Source organism: Hippopotamus amphibius, chromosome 5, assembly GCF_030028045.1.
Source record: "Hippopotamus amphibius kiboko isolate mHipAmp2 chromosome 5, mHipAmp2.hap2, whole genome shotgun sequence".
NCBI classification, from domain to species: Eukaryota; Metazoa; Chordata; class Mammalia; order Artiodactyla; family Hippopotamidae; genus Hippopotamus; species Hippopotamus amphibius.
In genome coordinates, this window is record NC_080190.1 from 34860101 (window position 1) to 34873780 (window position 13680).

The window sequence follows — 13680 nt, forward strand, 5'->3', positions numbered from 1 at the left end:
AAGTGTACGGGGTTTCTTTTTGAGGTGGTAAAAATGTTCTAAAATTGTGGAGACAGTTGCATACATATGTGAATATACCCCAAACCACTGGATTATATACTTTAAATAGGTAAACTATATGGTATGTGAATTGTCTCTATCTCAATAAAGTTATTTTAAAAAGAAAAAAAAAAATCAAAGCATTTCTCCTTCCCTCCAAGGAGATCTGCTATTGGGTTTCAAAGTATCGGCTCTCCTTGGAGATCACTGTGTCTTTCTGTTGTTGAAGGCTCAGGTGGTTTTCTGCTGCGTTCTTTCTGAGGGTTTGAGTGGTGATGGCCTAAATGAGAGAGAAGGGGTTGGGGTTCAAGGGCTGAGTGTTGGGGTTAGGGATTCAGATAACGGAGCTCTGTAAGACCCATGTTTAATCTGAGGCTCTGAATGCATCCAGGCCAGCTGCTACAACAAAAAACTACTGGATAGGGTTCTTCAGGGTCAGAAAATGACCCAAGCACCATTGTCTGAGAACAGCTTTTCAGGGAGGGTCCTGCCTGAGCCACAAGTTAGTCTAGTCTCAGAGGGTCAGGGGATGGTCACCATAATCCTCCCTCCCGCCCCCCTCCATTGCCAATGCTGCTCAATCCTTGTGTGTTGAATAGGCATCATTCCAGGAGGCCTATAAGCCCTGAGGGGACTGTTGTACTTGAGTCAGCACCCAGGGAGCGGATGGGGGGAAGAGGGCTACTCCATCATTCATGACTATGGGGAAGTCATTCTATGGGCAGCCTGAGTCCTCCTGTGTAAAAATGCACAGTGTGGGTTAGGTCAGGCTCCATCTGATCTTTGCCCATGGGCTGATTCTTTTCAGGCCACATTTTTAACCACAGCCATTTTCAGGGCTGGGGCAGTCCTCTCCAGCTGCTAATTCTCATTATGCAGGACCTCTGGGGAAAAGGAAAAAAAAAAAATCCTAATCTGACTGTATCCCAAAGCTAGCATAAGAATAACAGTGGCCATCAATACATTCACCTTAAACTACGGTCCAGGGTCAGTGTTTTTCATTCCTTTTTTTTTTTTTTTTTGCCAAATCCTAGCCAAAGATCTGGTATAACTACAGAGATGTGGAAGTAAATTCATTCTAAACTGCCCCAGTGCAGCTAATAAGGGAAAGCTGTCCTATCGTCACAGAGCAGGCCTCTGACAGCCCGTCACATTTTCCACTGATGCACTAGACGTGACTAAACTGCACAGGGGCTGGCCGGGAGCTGGATTCCCTTTTACTGTGCTTAGCAGGAAGGGGCCAGCATCGTTCTATACCCATGTCATGACCCTGACATAACCCTTAGTAATGGAAGAGGAGGCCTGGCATGTCCCCAGGCACAGGCTTTCAGCTTAGCCTGTGCATCCTGTGAAATTTTAATTATTTCAAGGTCCAAATTGTACCCAAGTTGCAGGGAGACCAAAATTCCAGACGAGAAAACAAGACATGTTGCTATTTCAATTGCCATCTATTACAACACTGGATAGCAGGGCTCAGCAGATATTTGACCATCCATAACAGTTACAACTTAGAAGATGAATTTATTATCGGTTTGTCCCTTTACATATAACAGAGAAAATAAAGAATCCAGGACATATATACTGACAAAGGCATTTACGTGAAACACTCAAACATTTTCCACTGCCTGAAGTTTAATTTTCTCTGCTAGAGAACAGAATAAAATGTGAAGAAGAAAGACACATTTTAGAAGGAAGAAAGCAAAATAGGGGCTAGCAACGTAGAAGATGGTTTTTAATTTACTTTTCCTAGTCTGATTTCTAAAAAATAAAACTTCATTTTTTCTCTTTTGCTGTACATAATCTTGCACAGTAAATCCTCTTGTGGATCAAGGCAGGGAAATAAATGAAGCAATAAAACAGGGCCTGGGGGGCTGTCTGCCCTGCCACCCTCGCATTCTCCGTGTTTCCTCATTCAGTGCATGCAGAACTCAGGTTACATGAGTGATTCCAGCAGAGACAGGAACTTCTAGTACTTCATATTCAGAATAACTCTAGGTACTTAAACTCCCCAAAATGGGGGCAAGGGGAGATTTTTTTTTTAAAGGAAAAGCACCCTTAACCAACCTTTAACCTGGAGACTTTAGCCACTTGCCAAAGTATGCCGTCTTGTTGAGCCAATAAATCGAAAGCAGGGAGGGGAGTTGTAACTGGATAAGGGGTAGGTTTTAATTTTTTACAGGCAGGAGGAGGAGGATACCAATATGGTCCGCCAGTCAGCAAGCATTAATCCTCATTAATGTCTCCCATTTAAATCCATTCTTCTCTGCACAGCTGTGCAAACAGAAGTTAATTGGGTCATTTCCACAAAGGCATACAAGAAAAAAAATTTTTAACATGAGGCAAAGGAACTAATTGGACAAATAACACATACTCTAAATGCGTGGGAAGGATTGTGCAAGCTACCACATCATAGATGGAGGGACATACTTTCAAATGCATACCACTGTAAACATCCCTGTGTGAGAAGGCACCAAAGAGTAGAAGGAGGTGGGTTAATCATAACAGAGCATGTGATAAACGGCCCCAGGTGAGAAGAGTGGCTTTCACTCCCTGCCAGGCACTGTCCTGAGGACTTTATGGTAGCATTTTATTTAACCCCCCAAGAACCATTATCCCCCATTTACCTATAAGCCAATTAGGGACAAGGAGGTTAAACTTGCCCAAGGTCACACGGCTAGTAAGTGATGGAGTCAAAGTCACAATTTCAACTCAGGCCGACTGACTCCAGAGACCATGTTTCTACGCATTGTATTATCCTGTTTTCTTAATACTTGGCATTGTGTTTGCACTGTGCAGAGTATAAAAAAGGTAGGGCCATTTCTTGCCCTTAATAAATTTACAATCTGATTGGAGAGTCAGGATGGATACGTGAAATAATCAAAGAACAGGGATAGGACCATAATCTTGGGGGTCTGTAGTTTTTTTAGGTGGAGGATGCAATTTACAGGAGCAGGGGGAAAGGGGCTATAATTTATCTGTGCAACTTTTGAGGAGGATTTCCACCAGACTCTAAACTAAAGAACGAGTTGAAGAGACAATACCATACTTTAGAAAATACTGATTCATTCCTGTCATGTTTGAATATTCAAAAAAGGCTCTCCCTTTCAGAAATCACCCTTAAGAAAGGACAGGAGAATGAGCAACAAGGTCCTACTTGTATAGCACAGGGAACTATATATTCAACATCTTGTAATAAACTATACTGGAAAAGAATATGAAAAAATACATATATATAAAACAATCACTTTGCTGTACACCAGAAACTAACACAATACTACAAATTAACTACAACAACAACAAAAAAAAAAAAAAGGAAAAGAAAAGAAAGAACAGAAGGACAATCGGCTCATCCCCTAGCTTCATCTTAAGGGTTAATAAAAATGCCCACAGCCTCCTGGAAGCCCAGACAGAGAAGGAGAGAGAAGCTCCTGAGGTTTACTCTGCAGGAGGTGTGGCAGCCTCTCCCAGCCTCCAGAGACTAAGAAGCAGGGAAGAGATGATTTGCATCATCTCTTCAGTTCTTTTCCTTGGAAATTACCCATCCCAAGGCCTCTGATGGACAGAAAGGGACAGGTTTGAGCAAGGGACCAGTGAAGTTTTTCAGAAGAAGTGGCAGGGCTCCAGAAACTGGAGGAATGAGTACAGGCATGCCAAAAGTTAGTCTGAAACTGACATCAGATTCATGACCCTCATGCCTGTTTAATTGTCTGGGGAACTCTGATAATGTTTTCAAGCCATCTACTTCCATTAACTTTGCTGTACTTAAATTTCTGTTGTGTTTTTAATGCTCAATTTCAAATGTACATGGATTTTAAAATCAATGCATTTTTAAGTGGGATGACATGTCAGCAGCAGTTTCATGCTGAGCACTGGACAAGTGCACGCAGGACACACATGCCAGGGACGAGCTTCTTTCCCTTGTGTGAACAAAATTCTGTCAGAAGAGCTGGGGAGCATGTGGGTAGCTGACATCACCTCCTGACTCAGGTTTCATGAGGAACCAGAGGAAGATTCAAAATCAAATCCCTTGACACTTGCTGGGTTGAACTGCCCATCAAATGTACAGAGAGAAGGGCCTGCAGGCTGTCACTTTTCAGGCTGGCTCCCAGGGCAGCCCTGACACTCCTGAGAGCCAGAGCTGGGTCAGGGAATTTAAGGCAGAGCAAATATTCCTGAAATGTCCTGACCAAAAAGCAAAGAGCTCAGTTTAAGCTTCTGGTCAGTGGCTCTCAACTCCATAGAATCCTAGAATCACCAGGGGAACTTGGAAAAAAATATTCATGCTGTGCCCTACCACAGTGATTGACTCAGAGGGTCTGGGGTGGAGCCTGGACACGGATTCTAACACATAACCAGAGTTAGAGCCACTGTGTTGAACAGACCAAGTCTGAGATACCATAAGCATCAGTGAGTGGGGCTACTCAACCAACAGACATGGAAAAGAACAGAATTCTTTTCTTCCTTTAAAAGCTTAATCTAAATATTATGTCTTTCTGGATCTTGAGAAACTAAGAGTGTGAGTTGCCTGGATTATAGTCCTAGTTGTACTATTTACTAGCTAAGTGACTGTGGGCAAGGTACAGAACTTCCTTAAGACTCCGTTTTGTTAGCAATACAATGGGGTTAATAGTCAGACCATATCAGAAGATAGTTGAGATGACTGCATGAAATCAAGTATGTAAGTTATTTGGCCCCCTGTCTGGCACATGCAAAATGCACAATAAATATTAGCTCCCGTGGTTGATGATGATGAAAATAAAAATATACGAGTCATATTTCAATAAAAGGGATGGTCTTCTAGACTGGGTTTTATTTATAAGGCCAGGCTTTAAGGAACTGTGTAAAACTGGAATGCAAGAGTTATAGAAACAGTTCCTCCACGAAGATCAGTTGAAGGAAGCAGGACTATTTAGCCAGGGAAGGAAAAAACTAAGAGGACCACTCCCTCTTGCAAGAGCACAGGAATTACAACCAACTGCTGAACAATCATCAACAGAAAGACATTGGAACTCACCAAAAAAGACACCCCACATCCAGAGACAAAGGAGAAGCCACAATGAGATGGTAGGAGGGGCACAATCGCGATAAAATCAAATCCCATTACCACTGGGTGGGTGACTCACAAACTGGAGAACAGTTATGCCACAGAAGTCCACCCACTGGAGTGAGGGTTCTGAGCCCCACGTCAGGCTTACCAACCTCAGGGTCCAGCAATGGGAGTTGGAATCCCCAGAGAATCAGACTTTGAAGGCTAGCGGGATTTGATTGCAGGACCTCCACAGGACTAGGGGAAACACAGACTCCACTCTTGGAGGTCACACAAAAAGTAGTGTGCACACCAGCACCCAGGGGGAAGGAGCAGCAACTCCATAGGAGACTGAACCAGACCTACCTGCTGGTGTTGGAGGGTTGCCTGCAGAGGTTGGGGGCAGCTGTGGTTCACTGCAGGGACAGGGACACTGGCAGCAGGGGCTCTGGGAAGTGCTAAGTGGTGTGAGCCCTCCCAGGAGCCCCGCCATTAGAGCGTGTAAGCTCTAATGGCTCTCACCAAAGAGCCTGTAAGCACCAGTGCTGGGTCGCCTCAGGCCAAACAACCAACAGAGTGGGAACTCAGCCCCACCCATTAGCAGACAAGCGGATTAAAGTTTTACTGAGCTCCGCCCACCAAAGCAACACCCAGCCCTACCCACCACCAGTCCCTCCCATCAGGAAGCATTCACAAGCCTCTTGGATAGCTTCCTCCACAAGAGGGCAGATAGCAGTATCAAGCAGTATCAGCAGTATTTCATTCTGTGGAACTGAAAACCACAGCAACAGAAAGATAGAGAGAATGAAAAGGCAGAGGACTTTGTACCAGATGAAGGGACAAGATAAAACCCCAGAAAAACAACTAAATGAAGTAGAGATAGGCTCCCTTCCAGAAAAAGAATTCAGAATAATGATAGTGAAGATGATCCAAGACATTGAAAAAAGACTGGATGCAAAGATTGAAAAGATGCAAGAAAAGTTTACCAAAGACCTAGAAGAAATAAAGAACAAACAAACAGAGATAAGCAATAAAATAACTGAAATGAAAAATACACTAGAAGGAACCAACAGCAGATAAATTGAGGTAGAAGAATGAATAAGTGACCTGGAAGACAGAATGGTGAAAATCACTGATGTGGAAAAGAATAAAGCAAAAAGAATAAAAGAAATCAAGACAGCCTAAGAGACCTTGGGAAAATGTTAAACACACCAACATTCGCATCATAAAGGTCCCAGAAAGAGAAGAGAAAGAGAAAGGACCCAAGAAAATATTGGAAGAGCTTATAGTTGAAAACTTTCCTAACATGGGAAAGGAAATAGCCACCCAAGTCCAGGAAGCACAGAGAGTCCCAGGTAGGAAAAACCCAAGGAGAAACATGCCAAGACACATAGTAGTCAAATTGACAAAAATTAAAGACAAAGAGAAGTTATTGAAAGCAACAAGGGAAAAACAACAAATAACATACAAGGGAACTCCCATCAGGTTAACAGCTGATTTCTCAGCAGAAACTCTGCAAGCCAGAAGGTAACGGTAATAGGAACATACATATTGATAATTACCTTGAATGTAAATGGACTAAATGCTCCAACCAAAACACACAGACTGGCTGAATGGATACAAAAACAAGATCCATATATATGCTATCTACAAGAGACCCACTTCAGACCTAGGGACACATTCAGACTGAAAGTGAGGGGATGGAAAAAGATATTCCATGCAAAATGGAAATCAAAAGAAAGCTGAATAGTGATACTCATATCAGATAAAATGGACTTTAAAATAAAAAATGTTGCAAAAGACAAGAAAGGACACTATATAATGATCAAGGGATCCATCCAAGAAGAGGAGATAACAATTATAAATATATATGCACCCAATATAGGAGCAACTCATTACATAAGGCAAATGCTAACAACTATAAAAGAGGAAATTGACAGTAACATAATAATAGTGGGGACTTTAACACCCCACTTACACCAATGGACAGATCATCCACACAGAAAATTAGTAAGGAAACACAAGCTTTAAATGACACAATAAATCAGCTAGATTTAATAGATATCTATAGGACATTACAATCAAAAACAGCAGATTACACGTTCTTCTCAAGTGCACATGGAACATTCTCCAGGAAAGATCACATTTTGGGTCATAAATCAAGCCTTGGCAAATTCAAGAAAATTGAAATCATATCAAGCATCTTTTCTGACCACAATGCTATGAGATTAGAAATCAATTACAGGAAAGAAACTGTAAAAAACACAAACACACAAAGGCTAAATAATACACTACTAAATAACCAAGAGATCACTGAAGAAATCAAAGAGGAAATCAAAAAATACCTAGAGACAAATGACAACAAAATCACAATGATCCAAAACCTATGGGAGGCAGCAAAAGCAGTTCTAAGAGGGAAGTTTATAGCAATAAAATCCTACCTCAAGAAACAAGAAAAATAAACAATCTAACTTTACACCTAAAAAAACTAGAGAAAGAAGAGCAAACAAAACCCAAAGTGAGTAGAAGGAGAGAAACCATAAAGATCAGAGCAGAAATAAATGAAATAGAAACAAAGAAAACAATAGCAAAAATCAATAAAACTAAAAGCTGGTTCTTTGAGAAGATAAATAAAATTGATAAACTCCTAGCAAGACTCATCAAGAAAAAGGAGAGGACTCAAATCAACAGAATTAGAAATGAAACAGGAGAAGTTACAATAGACACTACAGAAATAAAAAGCACCATAAGAGACTACTACAAGCAACTATATGCCAATAAAATGGACAACCTAGAAGAAATAGACAAATTCTTAGAAAGGTATAATCTTCCAAGACTGAATCAGGAAGAAATAGAAAATATGAACAGACCAATCACAAGTAATGAAATTGAAACTGGGATTAAAAATCTCCCAACAAACAAAGTCCAAGACCAGATGGCTTCACAGGTGAATTCTATCAAACAGTTAGAGAAGCGCTAACACCCATCCTTCTCAAACTCTTCCAAACAATTTCAGAGTTAGGAACACTCCCAAACTCATTCTATGAGGCCACCATCATCCTGATACCAAAACCAGACAAAGATACTACAAAAAAAGAAAACTACAGACCAATATCACTGATGAATATAGATGCAAAAATCCTCAACAAAATACTAGCAAACACAATCCAACAACACATTAAAAGGATCATACACTATGATCAAGTGGGGTTTATCCCTAGAATGCAAGGATTCTTCAATATATGAAGATCAATCAATGTGATAAACCATATTAACAAATTGAAGGATAAAAACCACATGATCATCTCAATAGATGCAGAAAAAGCTTTTGACAAAATTCAACACCCATTTATGATAAAAACCCTCCAGAAGGTGGGCATAGAGGGAAACTACCTCAACACAATAAAGGCCATATACGAGAAACCCACAGCCAACATCATTCTCAATGGTGAAAAACTGAAAGCATTCCCTCTAAGATCAGGAACAAGACAAGGATGTCCACTCTCACCACTATTCAACATAGTTTTGGAAGTCCTTGCCACAGCCATCAGAGAAGAAAAAGAAATAAAAGGAATCCAAATTGGAAAAGAAGAAGTAAAACTGTCACTGTTTGCAGATGACATGATACTACACAGAAAATCCTAAAGATGCCAACAGAAAACTACTTGAGTTAATCAATGAATTTGGTAAAGTTGCAGGATACAAAATTAACACACAGAAATCTCTTGCATTTCTATACACTAACAATGAAAGATCAGAAAGAGGAATTAAGGAAATAATCCCATTCACCATTGCAACAAAAAGAATAAAATACCTAGGAATAAACCTAACTAAGGAGGTCAAAGACCTGTACTCAGAAAACTGTAAGACACTAATGAGAGAAATCAAAGACAACACAAACAGATGGAGAGATATACTATGTTCTTGGATCGGAAGAATCAACATTGTGAAAATGACTATACTACCCAAAGCAATTTACAGATTCAATGCAATCCTGATCAAATTACCAATGGCATTTTTTTACAGAACTATAACAAAAAACCCTAAACTTTGTATGGAGACACAAAAGATCCCAAATAGCCAAAGCAATCTTGAGGGAAAAAAATGGAGCTGGAGGAATCAGACTCCCTACTTCAGACTATACTACAAAGCTACAGTAATCAAGACAATATGGTATTGGCACAAAAACAGAAATATTGATCAATGGAACAGGATAGAAAGCCCAGAGATAAACTATGGTCAACTAATCTATGACAAAGGAGCCAAGGATATACAATGGAGAAAAGGCAGCCTCTTCAATAAGTGGTGCTGGGAAAACTGGACAGCTACATGTAAAAGAATGAAATTAAAACACTCTTTAAAATCATACACAAAAATAAACTCAAAATGGATTAAAGACCTAAATGTAAGGCTACATAGTATAAAACTCCTAGAGGAAAACAAAGGTAGAACACTCTTTGACATAAATCACAGTAAGATCTTTTTTGACCCACCTCCTAGAGTAATGGAAATAAAAACAAAAATAAATAAGTGGGACCTAATGGAACTTCAAAGCTTCTGCACAGCAAAGGAAACTATAAGCAAGACGAAAAGACAACCCTCAGAGTGGGAGAAAATATTTGCAAATGAATCAACAGACAAAGGATTAATCTCCAAAATATAGAAACAGTTCATGCAGCTCAATATCAAAAAAATAAACAACCCAATCAAAAAAACGGGCAGAACACCTAAATAGGCATTTCTCCAAAGAAGACATATGGATGGCTAAGAGGCACAGGAAAAGCTGCTCAACATCACTAATTATTAGAGAAATGCAAATCAAAATGACAATGAGGTATCACCTCACACCAGTCAGAATGGGCATCATCAGAAAATCTACAAACAGTAAATGCTGGAGAGGGTGTGGAGAAAAGGGAACCCTCTTGCACTGTTGGTGGGAATGTAACTTGAAACAACTATAGAAAACAGTATGGAGGCTCCTTGAAAAACTAAAAATAGAGTTACCATATGACCCAGCAATCCCACTGCTGGGCATATACCCAGAGAACACCATAATTCAAAAAGACACATGCACCCCAATGTTCATTGCAGCACTATTTACAGTAGCCAGGTCATGGAAGCAACCTAAATGTCCATCAACAGATGAATGGATAAAGAAGATGTGGTACATATATACAATAGAATATTACTCAGCCGCAAAAAGGAATGAAATTGGGACATTGGTAGAGACATGGATGGACCTGGAGACTGTCATACAGAGTGAAGTGAGTCAGAAAGAGAAAAACAAGTATCGTATATTAACACAGATATGCGCACTATAGAAAAATGGTACAAATCAACTGGTTTGCAAGGCAGAAACAGAGACACAGATGTAGAGAACAAACATATGGACACCAAGTGGGGAAAGCGGGGGGTGGCGGGGTGGGAGGATCTGGGAGATTGGTATTGCCACACATACACTAATAAAAAGAAAAAGAATCAAATTGTACACTTTAAATATACGCAGTTTATTGTATGTCAATTGTATCAATAAAAGTTAAAAAAAAAACAGAAAACAAGAGGATACACGGTGCTGGCTTCTGATGCAAGGATCAGGTCCAAGAGTGGGCAGCTTATTGTGTGCATTTCTAGAGCAGGAATCTTAACTTAAAGAGGGGACCTGTGGGTAGAACTCAGAGAGCCCAAAAATTTGGATGAAAAAAATTTTTTTATTAATCTCAAATAAAAATTTAGCATTTCCTTCAACTATGAACGTAAGCAACAAACTTCAGTACTACTAGCAGTACCTGTGATTTTGTCACCGATAGAAATCACAGATATTTCCGTATATTATAGTCACAGAAGAGACCCTAAAATAGTATTTACATTTAGGGTGACCAACTGCCCTGGTTTGCCCAAGACTGAGCGGTTTCCCAGAACGTGGGACTTGCAGTGCTAAAACTGGGAAAGCCCAGGCAAACCATTCCCTCCTAATATTCATCACTACTTTGAAACTATGGTAGTTATCACATCGCTAGCTGCCATTATTTAGTGTGTTAATGCAGAAGCACCCTGCTATATCACAATTTCAAAAATATCTTGATAAATGTACATCCACATAATCTGCATCCTTTATGATCCTTTGTACTTCATTTGATGTGTTTAAAAGTGTTCTTCTCAATCTAAAGTCTTCACCAAGTTGCTAAGGGGCCCATGGCATAAAAAGGGTTAAGAGAGAAGAAACTGGGAGCACTGGCTAGAAAATGGAGGAAACCAGATTTAAGTTCCTTTAGGCCTTGCAACCTAAAAACAATAATGAGCTCTGTGGTAGAAGAGGACAGAGTCATGTATCCCCAAAGGACATAACTAGACAATAGGCTGATGGAGCCATTGTCCCACTCCCAGTTGTCTCTGTCTTACAATCCTGCACACAGTAACCAGGAAATCGCCATAATTTCTCCACTCTTGATGACATGTGTATGTGTATTTTGTTACTAATATTGTTGTGTATAATCTTGACAGTTATCAATTCCAGTATCTGTTAGGTCTACTAGTTTCCAATAACTACAAATGTTTCCCCTAAGAATCATTTGCCAGAACTGAAAATCCCATGAATTAAGACAAAGGAGATTTGGATTTTTTTAAAAATCAACTTTAAAGAATTGATCAAAAGAAACTTTAACTCTTACCGGATACCACTGGGCTTCTGATAGACAGGGGCCCCCATCTTGCCTAATCACCACTGTTGACAGCCGTTCCATGACTCTCCCAGAAGGCAGTAAGAGACCTTTTCTCTTCTGATCAATGTAACTCCAAGCCCCCAGTCCAATGTGACCAGAAGGCAGAGTTCTCACAATTGCCCTTGTCCCAGTATACACAGATTTCTTAACTTCCCTGTCATTTTTACAAAATCTCCTCACTAACCAAGTGGACCGCTCCTTTTTGCTTTTGAACAAATCTTCTTCTACATCTTCACAATTATCAGGGAAGTCCTCAAAATGGCTCAGAAAGGTCTTGGCAGGGGGAGTGTCAGTAAAATCCTCCCTGCAAAAGCTGTCACTTGAACATACCACATCAGCCTTCGGGCAAGAGCCTTCATAGCACAAGTATTTGTCATTCAAGGGGTCACAATGATCATACTGCAGATGCCTGTTCTTATTGTCACAGTTACCTGCCAATTCCATCAGTTTACAAGTATATGCCATGTAATTTTTCTTTTGTTCCCCACCAACAGCAGGCAGTACACAGTTTCCACAATCATCCAAAATCAAGTTATCTGATAGGGGACAGAAGGTGTCTGACATTCTTCTGTCAACTTCATAATGAAAGTGAAATAGCGCCATGTTGCTGTCAGGGTGTGCCCTGCCCGTCTCTATGACGGCCGCCTGAGTTCCTAATGGACCAATGCCCACGGGAGGTCTGTCTATTTCCAGTTGAATTCCAGGGAACACCTTTCTTTCCAGTGAAGAAGGGATTCCAGTCTCCAAACGCAGGCCTTCCTCTGTGATAGAATTGCACGTTTCATAAAACTGGCTCTGAGGAAGGCCACACTGATGGTTTTTCAATATGTTGTTGCAGTTAATGTTAAGGTTTTTCACAGAATCTGGCATACTTTTCTCCCAGCACTTTTCATTACTGTTTTCATCACTTGTTATTTTGTCCCTTGCTACTGAGAGAATCTGGGGCAAGTTGCTTCCAGAAGATTCTTCTGTAAGTGTGTTCAGTTGTGAGATGGTATAAGAAGTCTCTCCACTCTTCCTGACAGGATGCGCCTTTGGAACATTGATGTCTGAGACCTTATCACTACTTTCATCTACAGCCAACTGAGCAGATATCACTTTTCTCTGAGTCACAGGTCTGAGAACAGAAGCTACCATTTCTTCAGAAGTCATCTTGACCAATGAGCAGGCTTTAGCTGTTGCTCTGTTTCTCCTCCTTTGTGATCATGTCAAGATGTTAATAAAACTACAGGTTACTAAAATAATCTGAAGTGTAGGAACCCTCTGAGAAACAAAGTGACAATTCCTTTCATTTAGATGCATTAAGAGCCAAATAAATTTTCCCAGTTATCACTTCCTACCATGTGCAGTATGCTTTTCTAGATCAAGGTTTTAAGGTGGTAGATCAATTTTCTTTCCTCAGTTATTTGAGGCAATTCTTTTGAAGACTTTTATTCAGCATTGCATTCTGTAACTTCTGATCCATCACTGGCTTACAACGATTTTAAAATCCAGTTTGAATGTATCCTGTAAGAAAAAGGGATAATGTCAAACACTGTGACACTAAATGAATTTTTTTAATGAATTCATAATTCTAAGCTAATGCAAAATATGAATCAATTTTGAGGAAGGAGTTTTCTAATCAGAAGTTGGCTTTTAGGTATGTATATTTCTGATTCAATATTTCAGAATTTCTGTTTCCAGCCAAAACAGAGTAACAGAGACCAGATTTATCCTCCTTCCTCAAACAACAGAAAAAAAATCAGAAAAAAGAAATTAAATAACGGTTTTCAGATATTGACCAATATGCAACAGAGAACAGTGGTCCCTGAAAGAAGAAAAAAAAAAAAGCAAAAACAAATAAGGTGAGGTCTATAAATGCCCTAGCTTACAGTTTGAGAGTTTCTAGGCTACTGG

General features: G+C 40.1%; 1 protein-coding gene across 1 annotated transcript in view; it reads right to left on the bottom strand.

Annotated features, from left to right (window-relative positions):
* Window positions 1-13267, bottom strand: part of PLCE1 (phospholipase C epsilon 1) — a 308646-nt gene extending 295379 nt beyond the window's left edge. The window contains exon 1 of the mRNA XM_057737203.1: window positions 11734-13267. Within this exon, the coding sequence (XP_057593186.1) occupies window positions 11734-12936 (1203 nt within the window). The 5' untranslated portion in view covers window positions 12937-13267. The remainder of the gene's footprint in view (window positions 1-11733) is intronic.
* Window positions 13268-13680: the final 413 nt, after the last annotated feature.